The sequence below is a fragment of the Cupressus sempervirens genome, chromosome 8 (genome assembly GCF_028749045.1).
Source record: "Cupressus sempervirens isolate cs-2001-9-10 chromosome 8, ASM2874904v1, whole genome shotgun sequence".
NCBI lineage: Eukaryota > Viridiplantae > Streptophyta > Pinopsida > Cupressales > Cupressaceae > Cupressus > Cupressus sempervirens.
Window position 1 is genome coordinate 493,524,123 of NC_143125.1, and position 14,684 is coordinate 493,538,806.

The window sequence follows — 14,684 nt, forward strand, 5'->3', positions numbered from 1 at the left end:
GAACAAATGCTGGAGATATATCTATTGGATATTTTCTATGTTATTATTGTTGTTTGCCTATGAAGTATCTCTTTCCAATTCTTATGGAAATATCCAATTTTGACCATGTCTTCTTGACATCAATAACAATGTTCTATCATGATTATCTCAATGGCAATCCTTCATCAATCTTTAACACTAATTCATAAACTGAGGCCCAAAATTTTGTGAAAATTGGGGCTCCATCATGTAGAACCACTGTCTGCCATACACATTACTCCCTATCTTTGGATGATCTCTTTTAAGTACAAAAAGATGATCTCTAGAACCATTGGATAGGGACACATGGTTACCTTGCACCTTTCCATCATGCTCACTGTCCTCATCAGGAATCACCTCAATAAGATATGCCTTACCCTTACTGAGGCACCTACGAAAACAAAGATTCCCAAGGTTCTTTGCAATGAAAACAAAGATTCCTTTTCCTCAACTCATTGTTGACTCTTTTCCTAACTTAGGAGACATGACCTTGGGCTGATCAGGAGTCTTCCAATCTGATTTGTCATCTACTTTTGATTTTTGAAGTTCTTGTATGGCTCAAAAGAAGGCTTAACTTGTAAGTCCATGACTAACTCAACAACATCACCTAAAGAACTAGGCCTATGAGCCTTAACTAAACCTTTAAATTTGTCATTGAAACTTAAAAAAGGAACATTGTAACTCTTTTTTGAGGCATATCAGGGACCATTATGGAATTTTTTGGAATTCATTGATGTAAGACTACAAATTCCTACTTACTTAAGTCGTGCCAGTTCACTGTAATAAACTGTATGTCTTTTTGGTCAAACCAAGTAGTTAGTCTTTTGAGAGACTCTTCATAAGAATGAACCATGACATGATCCTGGGAGACAAGTGCATGGTGCCACCAATCATTTGCTACTTCCTCTAGGTGCATAGTAGCAAATTGATTCACCTTTTCCTCTTCCATTTGTCTAATTTTTCTTAATGACTTTGCTTTTATCTTTTCGATTCCATCAATGGATGGTACAATTTTTTTTATTGAAGGCATCTTTGTGCACTGTTTGCTAGAAGCCCTTCTAGCTTCCCCTCTAGGCCCGCTGTCTTGCCATTTTAGATGATTCCTAGCTTGGTCCTTACACTGGTTCATGAACTGATTTAAATTCATCAGCCGCCTTACATCAGTTGGAAGCTGCATGTTTTCATCTTGAGCCATTATAATATCATCTGTGATGTGCATCTCTTACCTCAACCTCAGGAATTTGTTCTCTTCCAAATGGGATACAAGGGTCGATTAGATCTCATATTGGCTGTTCTCACAACATTAGAGATTGCTCTTTCTTGGTTCTCATGCCCAACTTCACTCCTGTTGTGTCAACTACTGGACCTTACTAACCTCATATGTCCAACTGTCATTTGTCCCATTGTTGTGATCATGTGATCCTAGAATTGTTGCAACATTTTCTGCTGCTATTGCATTTGTAGCTGTTGCTGTTGCATCTGTAGCTACTGCTGCTGTCGAGCAAAAACTATTAGAAAGTCATTTAGTTCCCTTTGTGGGTTGTCATCTCTTCTTTCACCAATCTTAGCTCACTTGGGTTAATTTCAGCTCCTTGCCGCTCCAACATACTTCTTGTATTATATCTGTGTGGTTCTAACCCTCTAGACTGCATAGAACCACTTAATATGGATATGGATTGGATTAGGAGGGAAAAGGAATCATAATTAATGACATACAATGGATATAACTGACACGGAAGTGAAAAATCTGACATGCAATTGAGAAAAGCTGACATGCAACTGAAAATCTTCAAATGCAATTGAATCCCTCACAGGCTGACAGGGCTGCTATGCTCTGATACCACTAAAATGTCATTAAGATTTTTGTCAATAAGAGGTAAAGAACACGGTTAAACCCCAAAAGACAATTTTTTCATAATGTTTCCATGGACTGATCGAAAATTTATTTCATACAATAAGAGCACCAAAACAATCAAACTAGTAAACAATTCTCAACCGGGGACTCCACTAATGTCCTAATTTCAAGTGATGGATAACAAAGCATACCCATTTTATTGCATGAGGCCTAGGCCTACAAATTTGATAATTGCTGATATAAATCAGACTCAAAACAACTTCTGCAGTATGATCTGCTCCTGTAGCCAATGTTCAATCTGAATGTGTGGTAATGGAACCTCAATACCTGCCACAGGAGATTTCCTTGCCAGTCCCAAATTGTGATCCAAAATGATAACCATGCTGCCTTCTAAACAGAACCAACAAATTACTGCAGACCTGGGGCTACGTCCAGATTACTGCTTACAGGGTTTTCATTGTATAACTCTAAGAATTGCAGAGAATACCATAAATGCTGAAGTGATAATCACAAATAAAACATAATAGCATAATCAATGTCTTCTAATTGCCCTCATCCTCCTTTATAACACCTCTCCTTTAGAAAAACAGGGAACTCCATAAATCTTGAGTTTTAGGTGACTTGGCTTAAGCTTACCACTTATAACTTTATAAGAAATCCCTTCAAGAATAAGTCACCAAGAAGATTCATTTATAAATTAAAGGGCTCCACCTCAATGACTTAAAAATAGGAACTTTAGGATGTTGATATTTTGGTAGCTTTAGTAGGATAAACCTTACATCTCATAGCTAGGGAGGATAAACACAGGACATGTATTACACCATTGGTAGGTGTGACAAAATTTAAAGATATCTTTGATCAAAAGATATCCACTATTTTGATATCACATATGATATAAAGAGCATTGGCCTTCAAAATATCATCATATGATATTCACCAAAACTCTGAGTAACGGTCTCGAGAATATCAAAATATGATATTCACCATTTTGATATCACATTTGACTACTGGTCTTCAGAATAACAATATATGATAATCACCAAATACTCTTTGAGTAATGGCCTTCAGAATGTTGAGATGCAAGATATTCACCACGTACTGTGAATATTGGTCTCTTGGACACCAAGTTGCATGATTCTCACCAAGTACTCTATTTAATGGTCTCCAGAACATCAATTTGCATTATATTCACCATGTACTAAAAAAATGTTTACAAGGCATGTGCTCACGCATTCTCATAATGCTTACCATATAAACATTCACCATCTAAAGTATAATCTATCATGATCTGCATAGACATCGTAAGATATCCATCATAATAGAAAATTAAGTTATTGTAAGATTGTCACCTTTCAATAACATCTGTAAATACAAGTAACATCATTTGGAAGTCGTCACTTCCTCATGATGTACACAGGGGTTAGGCCCATTAAAATCACAGTCACAAGGTATATTCATGAATCACAGTCCTCTTGACTACTACAATTTATTGATCACTAGAGATTCCATCTGAACATGGTTTACTTCCTCTGAATCAATATGACCAAGATCACCAAAGGTTGATTGAATCATATCCTCTATCTACTCCCTCTCTTTCAAGGTTGCCTTTAATGAAATGTTAGACCCCCTCTGAATCTCAATCTCCCTCTTCCTGCAATAACATTGTCGGAGGAAAAGATCAAGGCAAAAAACTCTAATATAGAATTTCGAATAAGAGAGACTACAATGAGTAGATATATAAAATGCTTAAGAGTAATAGATACTTATCTTCATAAGTTGCTCCAATGAATGTCTTTTGGTAATAGACATCTCTGATGTCTTTTATGTACACTTGCCTCTTCATTAAACACATTGTGCCACTTAATGGATATGTCCCATTAATCAATCAAACTTTGGAAATTACTTTTAAAGTGCTATTATCAACATGATCATTTATTCTTTTATCACCAATATGATGTGGATGACACACCATTATTATCTGTAATAAATAATATTTCTTATTGCAATTCCATAATATCGAGCACCTTTGGATGTTTAGCAACCCACTTAAGACCCGTCAAGGATTTTCTCCATACGGATGCATACATATGTATAACCCTAACACTCTGTTATTATTCATGAATTTGTTTTCTTATGTTGTTGTGAGAATCATTTTAAGTTTGGTGAAGTTGTGACTATCCACATCGCCTTTGCTGAATTCGTACATCTCTTCTCTACCATGCTCATGTGACAGTGGGTCCATTATAATCAATTCATTCATACAACGAAGGAAACAGAGTTAAAAATGACTTTTCAACTTGGTGTGAGATGCATACTCCACCTCAGCACTCAACCGCAACACATATCACAACGTCATTTCTCCACTTGGTGACTGCTCTGTTTGTAGCGTTCTGTACAAGATGCTACGTTACTTTCACTCGAAAGAAAAGCGATGTGGTTTGATAAAGAGTAGACATCTTCCCATTGTTCGCATACAGATGAAATTTTCATTTCTTTTACTTCTGAACCAATTCTGCTTGTAAACAATCCCTTCTTCAAACTTAGATTTCACTAATGTTGAATGTATTTATTTATAACCGTATTTCATTGACAATCCTAGGTGATATAAGAAACTAATCTCCATTGCATTGCACATATAGTTCTAAATTATTTTGCCAAAACCGTCTTGTTCGTAAGTTGCAACTATCACGTTCTACTCTATTACGACCCCAAAGGCTCGACTTTGTGAAATGGTGATACTATCGCTGGCTCACAAACTCCTTATATTTTAAGGATTTATTTTTTCACTATGGCGATAGTCATCAAGTATGTTAGCAAATCTATAGAATTTGGTTTTGCATCATACACCGTCAATCAAACACATGTATAGCAACCTGCTACTGTTCTTTTTGTTTATGTGGTCTCCCTATTAAAATGCTGATATGGTCTATGGAATAACGAGGATCCCTTCTTGTTATGCGCTCCACAAGAATGATTTGAGATAGATCTCTTGGTAATTTCCAAACTTCTCTGACCATCTGAATTGTCGTTCACCCTGGAGCCCTCAATGTCTTTATGGTCGATGTATATACTTTCAACTTTGAAAGATGTTGTTGTCATTTGATCCCACAAAGAAACCCTTGAAGTTTGCATGGGCACATTGCCAATAAACTCATGCTAAATCTTATATATCTTTCCCCACAGTTTTGCCTTTTGAAGTTTTGTTAATAATTCTCTGTAACTCCATCGCTGCAGCTCCCTTGAATTCTGCAGTTCAATTGCTTTCTTTTCTTTCATTTTTAAAACTGGCTGGTCTGCTAAGCTGGTCTGCTAAGAGGCAATTGAACCCTCAGAATGTTTAACGGAATGATTGTATTGAAGCTGATCAAATTTGCACACGAGCAGATGAGTAGAATTCCCCCTGATGAACTCTCCATGATGCAGCAATAGATATGGCCAATCCAGTTTAAATGAAGATGGCAACAAAACGTATGAAGAACTTGAAGCCTGATCAAGTAGAAGCCATGCTGGCGCAGACAGAAGCACAGTTACTAGGACTGTAGCTTTTTGGCCTCTTATTTAATTAATGATTTTATACCCTTATAAATCCCTTGGCTCAATATCAGGAACATTACAATCTCTCAAAATGCTATCGTTACCAATATCTCCTAATGCTTTTGGCTTGAGAGGTACCATAAAATCAAGTACACTGCAAAAACCACCTATTGAAACTTAAGTCATTGGGAGCTATTCCTCCAAAGCTTGTAGAAATAGTATATCGTTTGACATTGAGGGTAAGAAGTGTAAATGGAGTTCAATTACCTGGGTTTGAATTTGAAAAAAAGTTGGGAAATTAAAAAACTATAAATATTAATAAAAATAGAAAAAAATTCATTTCATTATTTCATGTCAATCATAGAGTGTATAGATTAGAAATAAAGACAACATTAAAAAATTCCAATGATGGAAGAAGAGAATGGTTTTACTTTCATCTACAAGGTTTATGTAGAAAACAGAAGGCTGTTCCTTGAATGATAAATATTATCGTCATGGAACACAGCCTTTAGGGACAACCTATAAGGTTATACATTTAAAGAAAAATCATTATCAGTTTTAAAAATTGTCCACTCTAAAACAAATCAATTTATATTAAAAAACTATTTTTTTAGAAATGCCCTTGCCTTCATCACCAGCTAAAAATGCACACGTGTTATGCTTTGATATTTCTGCCTTGAACCAAAGCAAGGTTATGTATATATAAAGATTAAAATGTTCAATCATTCAGAAACACTTTTTGAAGAATTTGGAAAACAACATTAAAAAAGTAATGGTTTGTGATTACTTGGGATAAATTACAAGTTTTTGGAGTGAATGGCTATTGTAATGCTAAAACCCAAAGTCATAGCATGCCTTCTGCGATCACCCATGCTATCAGACTATAAAAAGTCTCTGATCATATTATGCAGCTGAAAAATACTGGAATTAGGAAATAATCTTCAAGATGCATAGGATAAACCATAAAAATGCTTTGTATTGAGCTTGGAATTTCGCATCAAGAGACAAGTAGTGACCGTGGCACTCAAGACCTCTTATTGGGTTTTTCAAATGCTTGCCTACGTCTTTGAAAGAAGAGTTAAGAGTGAAAGAGATGCCCAGGTCTCTCACTACTTTTGTAGATCCGAACCAGTTCCAACCTGATCAGCCAACCAAGAGGAGTTAGTCATTCTGGTCCAATGTTTTTTGCCAGTAATCAATGGGTATTATTATCAATTTTCATAATCTGCATAAAAGCAATAGTTGACGTTGCTGTAAGAATTACAATTATGAAAGGGGATTTTGGTATTGAACATTCTGATTAATCTGCTTTACAATTTGGAAGGGAATTATCTCTGTAAGCCCCATCAACATAGAATTATAGAAGCTTGATTACATTTCATTTTTCTTGCATCTGTATTTTATGACATCAATGATGTATATAATCATCCACATATTGTTCTTTAAATCTCCTGTAAGATCCTTCAGGTTGTCTGGTGCAGGTCATATTGACTCCGACCCATCTCGCAATTGTTATGGAATATGCTGCAGGGGGCGAACTCTTTAAGCGCATATCCAATGCAGTCCGCTTTGATGAGGATGAAGTGAATTTACATTTTTCATATTGGCTGAACAATTTGCAGAGCTAAGTAATATTTTCATTTTTTATAACTCTCATATCGTCTATATGCTTTGCAGGCACGCTTTTTCTTTCAACAACTTATTTCAGGTGTTAGCTATTTCCATTCTATGGTATGTAATATGTATTATATCCTTACTCCTATCTGATACTGCTGCAATTCAACAGAAGTGTAGAACAAATGGAGTTTATAAACAAGCCGTTTGCATATAATTTTTATATGAAATTTCACATTTTTTTAATCAATTCATATTATATATGAGATTTGTTTGTTCTAATTGTAAAGTATCTAGAAGTTCGGGATCAAATTGATTATAAAGCTATCGGAGAGGAGTAGAAAGTTAATTCAGATGAGAAATAAGAGAGACAAGAAAAGCATTGATTCAGGTTGACAGAGACAGGGAGATGCTAGGTAAGTAAAAGATAAAAGGGAATCATGGTGTGTAGGTTTCAAAGTGTCCCATTAATGTGAAACAATCATTGAGGTTTATGCATTATGTTTAATGCTAGGAAAATATTTTTACTGGGGGATGGGTTAAGAATAAAGTCAAGTTTGGGCAAGGATGAGCACGATAGTGTGTTCATATTTAATCTGAATTAGTTTGATGAATCTCTCAACCTTAAGCCTTAAATGGGGAATAAAATCTGTTATGTTCTCTTGTCTCTCAATGCCGTTTAAAATTGTTAAATAACATTGTTATGCATTAGAATATAAGGGGTGCAATAGAAAGCCCAATGTGGCTTCTTTATTTTTACACTGGCTTAAATTTTTTTTGATTCTCTTTGGGATTATATAGGACGATCAATTGCTCTTTCTGAAGGCAACAGAGGAAATGTTTGTGTTATTGCCATTGGTTATCTATGAAATTCTTGGTAAGGTCAATACAAAGATTGTAGGTTCCATTTGTGTGTAGTATAACCATGCTCTTGGCATTTGCTTTCTTCATGCATTGGTATCTACTTAGGAGAGAATCTATGTAGGGGACTGTACTGTTAATCTCCTCTTAGCATAGTGGATGTTGGTGTTTGCACTAAGATTTGGTTTCTACTGTAAATTTCTCATCTCTGAATCAAACTTTTGGTTCAGTCTTTAAATGCTGAGAATGGTCTTCAATGTTCTGAATATTTATTGAAGTTAACACTTATCTTGATGCAGATCCAATACTGAATAATATACCTTTGACTGTGAGGGAGTATCTCTGATATGATTCGCAGGATGTAGATGCATAGAGGAGCAGACTTTGTTGTAACTGTGTGTCCTCAATCTGCATCGATAACCTCCTATATATCCTTCCTGAAGGGTATGTCCCTTAAAGGGACATAACCCTTCCTAAACTTGCACTAACTAAACTCTTCTTAAGTCGGCAATTTGGGAAGACATAACTAATAACTCTTAACTAACTATTTGTTAGTTTAGTTAAGCATTATACTGTTGCAATCCTGAGAAGTTGCCAGCCCCTAGAGTTTTATATATATATATATATATATATATATATAATGCCAGTTTAGAGATATATCATAATGAGAAGAGGAAGTACGGTCTGTACTATCAGACCTGTAGGTGATCAGGTTAATATTCTTAACACTCCCTCTTAACCTGGTAATCTTACGGAGAGATATTATATCTAGCAACACCAATACAGATGAATAAGCAAGAATTAATGCTCTATATTTGTCTGATTCTTCTTAGTATGTGGTATCATAGCACACATGATACAAAGTCATATTACTAAACCTGTGATATGACAAATCATTGCTACTAGTGATATTATACAGGATAAATCTGAAGAGTAATCTCTTCATTTATCCAATTTGTGATTTCATAGAAACTGGTATTTCTATATCACAACAAGATCCTGAGTTTTAAGATTTACAAGAATATAGGATAAACCTGAAGAATACTAAGATTCTTCCTTTATCCAATTTGTGACTTATGAACATAACAATGTCAACATCACAATATGATCTAAAACTCATCTAGATCTTATAGTAAAATCTACTGTTTAGTACATTATCTAAGAGATCGTCATCTCTCATAATGCCTTTTATACAGGTGTTCATTATTTCAGAGATCGTCACCTCTTTAAATAATGAATACACATGGTGGAGCCCATAATAGACAATAGCCTGACAAAATAAAAAAATTATTTTATTAATAATCAAAAGAGTACAAATGGATTACAAGTCAACCATACCAAGTCTCCTCCTGAAATGTTCTATCTTTACTCTAGATAGAGGTTTGGTGAGTATGTTTGTTATTTGATTTGCAGAGCAAATGTATTTCAATTTTATAGAATTCCTGTCTACCATATCTCTTACATAATGGTAAGGAATTTCAATATGTTTGGACCTGTCATGAAAAACGAGATTCATTGAGAGCTTGATGGAACTCTGATTATCATAATGAATAATCGTGGGATTCATAGCTTGCCCAAATAATCCCACAAGTAACTTCCTCAACCAGATTGCTTCTCGAGAGGCCATAGCTGCTACAATGTATTCGGCTTCTATGGAACTTTGTGCAACTGAGACTACTTTCTGCGTATCCAAGATATCATAGCTGATCCTAAACTGAAACAACATCCTGAAGTACTTTCCCTGTCTTTAACACTTCCACCCCAATTTGAATCAGTGAATCCATGTAAGTCTAAAGCAACTTTCTCATATTTGAGTCCATGATTAAGAGTGCCTTGTAAGTATCTCATAATGTGTTTAACTGCAACTAGGTGAATCTCCTTTGGTTCACACAGAAACTGACTTAAGGCATTAACTGCATAGCAAATATCCGGTCTTGTATTTACTAAGTACATAAAGGACCCAATCATCTATTTGTAGAGAGTAGAATCTATGGAAGGTGATTCTGCTGCTGCTTCCTTAAGTTTATGTAGATTAGTCTCCACTGGAGAAGACATAGGTTTACAATTCCACATTCCAAATCTCTTCAAAATGTCTGATGTATACTTTCCTTGATTAAGTATGTACAGTCAGAATTTTGTAGTACTTCCAGTCTTAGGAAGTAATGAAGGAGTCCTAAATCTTTCATTTCGAATTCTCTAGTTAGATCTTTCTTGCACTGATCTATGAAATGATCATCACCTATTATTAGTAAATCATCGACGTACAGTATCAAAATTACCATATCATCTTTATCTCTTTTATAATATAAATTTAGATCAGCTTCATTCTTGGAGAATCCTAAGCTGGTGAGATACTTATCAATTCTTTCACACCAGGCCCTAGGAGCCTGTTTAAGCCCATAGAGAGCTTTTTTGAGCCTGTAAACAAAAGCGTTAGGATCATGAGTTTCAAATCCTCCAGGTTGCTTTAGATATACTTCTTCTGAAATCTTTCCATTTAGGAATGTTGTTTTCATATCCATCTGATGTACCTTCCATCCCTTTGATGCGACAATTGCTAAGACTGCTCTTACAGAGGTATATCTGGCAACAGGAGCAAAAGTTTCTTCATAATCAATCCTTTCTTTCTGAGAAAATCCTTTGGCTACAAATTTGGCTTTATACTTCTCAATACTACCGTCAGCAGCATGCTTTATTTTAAATATCCACTTGAAAGAAACAACAGATTTTTTTTTAGGTCTTGGAACAATTTCTTAAACATCATTTTTTATGATAGATTGGTATTCTTCAGTCATAGCTTCTTTCCAAGTTGTACGTTTAATAGCATAAGAGGGATTGGTTGGCTTTGTTTTGGATAAATCACTCATGTTTGTTGTATAACCAGAGAATCTTTTAGGTCTTTTGCTTTCTCTGACTGTTCCAGAAGGTGCAGCAAAGTCTTGAGCTACTTCAACTGTTTTAATGGCCCAAAGTGGTCTTTTCTATGAATTTTCTTCAAGGTTCATATTTTTGAATTTCATTTTCGATTTCTTCTAAGTTCTCCCTTTGGGACCTAGATTCACTATTTCTCTCAGAACTAGATAAATGAGAAGGCTCATCAGAACTTATGGCTCTTTTGAATGCAAGATCTTCTTCAAAGATTACATCTTTGCTAAGTTCAATATTTTCCTATCCAGGTATGAAAATCCTATTTGCCTTAGATGTTTTGCTATACCCTACAAAAATACCTTTCCTCCCAGAGGGTTCTAATTTGGTTCTTTTATCTTTTGGAACATGGATATATACAGGAAAGCCAAAAATTCTAAGATGACTTATATTGGGTTTTACTTTAGTAAATACTTCTTCAGGGGTTTTATCTTTAAGATAGGAGTGAGGGCTTTTGTTTTGAATATATATAGTAGTACAAGAGGCTTCTGCCCAAAGATAATATTCTAGATTTTGGTCAAAAATCATAGCTATTAGTAGCTTCTATAATAGTCCTATTCTTTCTTTCTGCTACCCCGTTTTGCTCTGGGTTATAAGGAAAAATGTACTCCCTCTTAATCCCTGATTCTTTACAAAACCTTTTAAACAAATCTGAGGTATATTCTCCTCCATAATCAGTTCTAAGGATTTTAATTTTATGTCCTGAAGAGTTTTCAGTTAATGTTTTGAATTCTTTAAACCTTTGTAGGATTTCTCCTGATTCCTTGCCTTTTAAAAAATAAATCCATGTTTTCCTAGAGAAGTCATCTATGAACAAGATATAATACCAGATCCTCCAAGAGAAGGAATAGACATGGGTTCGCATAAATTTGAATGAATTAATTCGAGTACATTATTTGTTTTCCTAGTACTATCATGAAAGGGACTTCTGGTGTTCTTACTCAGAGCACACTCTTTGCAAATACTAGGGTAGTCTTTATTTATTTTGGGTAATCCAGTAACCATCTTCTCCATAGTTGATAAAATTTTGAAATTTAGATGCCCTAATCTTCTGTGCCATATTTCATTTGCATCTGCAGCTTCGTGGTCTAGGGCTTGAATGGATCGACTAGATTCTGTATTAAATTCATACAAATATCCTTTTCTTTGACCAATTAACTTTGCTTTCTTGATGGAGGAGTTCTTAGCCCTAGTTAATACTATGCCATCCACAAATGCAACATTGTGTCCATCATCTTCACGTGCTGTAATTGAGATTAGGTTTCTTTTAATTCCTGGTACATAGAGTACATCTTTAGGAAGAGTATTTCTTGATTTTAGTTTCAAAGTACAATTTCCAATTCCTTCAACGTAGTGTGTTGAGTTATCAACAATGGTAACTTCACTGTTAACCTTCTCTGGTAAAGAATTTAGAGTTTCTTTGTATACCGTTATATGTCTAGAAGATCCACTATCAATTACCCATGCTTTATTTGAAATTTTATTTGATAGACAGGAATACAAAACACGGTTCTCAGGATCATAAGTTTCTTTTTCTCTAATAACATTTGTACAATTTGCTGCTTGTTTGGAATTTTTAGGACAATTAGATCTATAGTGTCCAAATTTTTCACATTTGAAACACTTTATTATAGATAGATCTTTCTTGGGTTTTCCATTCTTTTTGATTTCCTTTTTTCTTTTTGAAATGCTTCTTCTTGCCCTTATATGAGTTTGTATTAAGAACGTGAAGTTCTTCATCTTCTTCTTTTAGTTTCCCTCCTTTCTTTAGTTTTCTAGATTCCTCTTGAAGACAATCGTTCTTGAGTCTGTTAAAGTCCGGAAGATTATCTCTGGCACTTATTCCTTGTGCAAAGGTCTCCCATGAATCCGACAGTCCATCTATAGCCATAAGTGTTAATTCTGTGTCACTAATGGTGGTTCCTATGCTTGATAGTTCATCTCTAATGCCGGCAACTCTTAGGAAGTAAGAATTTATCGATTCCCCTTTCTTTATTTGAATGTGATTAAGTTGCCTTTTTAGTGCGAGAACCCTAGTTGCATTGTTTACTTCATATGCATTTTGTAATGCATTCGTCATATCAAAGGTAGTTTGATGTTTTGTAAGCATAGGTACGATATCATTTTTTACTCCATTCAAGATGATTTGAACAGCTTTTCTATTTCCTCTGCTCCAGATTGATTTGTGGGGTTCAACTAGAAGTTGTTTGGATATGCTCCATCAACAAATTGTTTTATATCGTTCTCTTGAAGAATCATCATGATTCTGAATTTCCAGGCCTCAAAATGTTCCTTCCCGTCAAACCTATCCTCGAGTCTGATTGTGTATCCCATAGAAGATAGGAGATTGTTGCTTGATGTATACAACATCCGATTACTGAAATTTTTTTGCAGAGCCTAGGTTCAATAACCTTGCTCTGATACCATGTAATTTTTTTCTGCAAATTTCTTATCTCTGAATCAGACTTTTGGTTCGGTCTTTAAATGCTGAGAATGGTCTTCAATGTTCTGAATATTTGTTGAAGTTAACACTTATCTTGATGCAGATCCAATACTGAATAATATACCTTTGACTGTGAGGGAGTATCTCTGATATGATTTGCAGGATATAGATGCATAGAGGAGCAGACTTTGTTGTAATTGTGTGTCCTCAATCTGCATTGATAACCTACTATATATCCTTCCTGAAGGGTATGTCCCTCAAAGGGACATAACCCTTCCTAAACTTGCACTAACTAAACTCCTCCTAAGTCGGCGATTTGGGAAGACATAACTAATAACACTTAACTATTTGTTAGTTTAGTTTAGTTAAGCACCATACTGTTGCAATCCTGAGAAGTCGCCAGCCCCTAGAGTTATATATATAATGCCAGTTTAGAGATATATCATAATGAGAAGAGGAAGTACGGTCTGTACTATCAGACCTGTAGGTGATCAGGTTAATATTCTTAACATTTACCAAATTAACTTCTAAATAAGAAAAGCTAAAAGGATGCTCTTTGTACAGTCAAAGGGAAATAATAAATATGCAAGGCAACAAGGTAGGGGAATAAAGTAATGATAATCTGCGAAATAGTAATGTACATGCAATACAATAGTTGCAATGATGTGCACCGAACATTCAATATAACTGTACTGCAAATAATAAATAATCATCACTACAAAATTGAAGGAGATGGTACAAAAGATGCTTCTGAGTTGGTTTGTTGATCCCTTGATTTCTCCCTTGGCCTGAGGATTTGTCATTAGATGGTTGTAGACGATTTCAAGAAGACAATCAAAATTTAAAGAAGATCACAGTGTGGGACTCCAAATATTATCTGTAAATTCATTGATGAATCTGCTATTATTGAATTCAAAGGCCTTTGCTTGCAACTTGTTTCCTTTTGGTGAAGTTACTTTATAGCTTTAGGACACCCTTGTTATGGTTTCGGCAGACTGTTGCAATAAACAATATTAATTATAATGCATAATAAAATAGACAAAAATAACAATTCACAATAACACAGATTTGATTTGTTTCATCCACATAGAAACAATTGTCCACTTTCTTTTTGTTATCCAGCAAAGATCAAATTATAATATGATGAATTTTCACATTCCACAACTTATTTATTAAACCTTTTGGTGATTTACAAAGGTCTGTGTATATACCAAAATTATGGCCAATTCCATTATTAAATATGGAAAGTATTTGCTTCAGGAGTTCTGCCTCCCTTGCATTCCATTGTAATTGATTTGTGGGTGGTGGGGGTGGGGGCTTCATGATCAATTTTCACATACCAACAATCTCATATTAGAAGAGTGATCAGGCTCCACACCAAACAATATATCATTTGGAGAGTGATCTTGTAGCAACAAGCTATACTTGTAACTC

The 14,684-nt window shown here is 34.9% G+C and overlaps 1 protein-coding gene across 3 annotated transcripts in view; it reads left to right on the forward strand.

Moving 5' to 3' along the window:
• LOC149543358 (serine/threonine-protein kinase SRK2A-like) overlaps positions 1-14,684 on the forward strand; it is a 175,019-nt gene that overhangs the window by 51,915 nt on the left and 108,420 nt on the right. For all 3 annotated transcript variants that reach the window (XM_089798169.1, XM_089798168.1, XM_089798167.1), the window contains 2 exons: positions 6,889-6,990; positions 7,085-7,138. In XM_089798169.1, coding sequence (XP_089654295.1) covers positions 6,922-6,990; positions 7,085-7,138 — 123 coding nt within the window. In that variant the 5' untranslated portion in view covers positions 6,889-6,921. The remainder of the gene's footprint in view (positions 1-6,888; positions 6,991-7,084; positions 7,139-14,684) is intronic.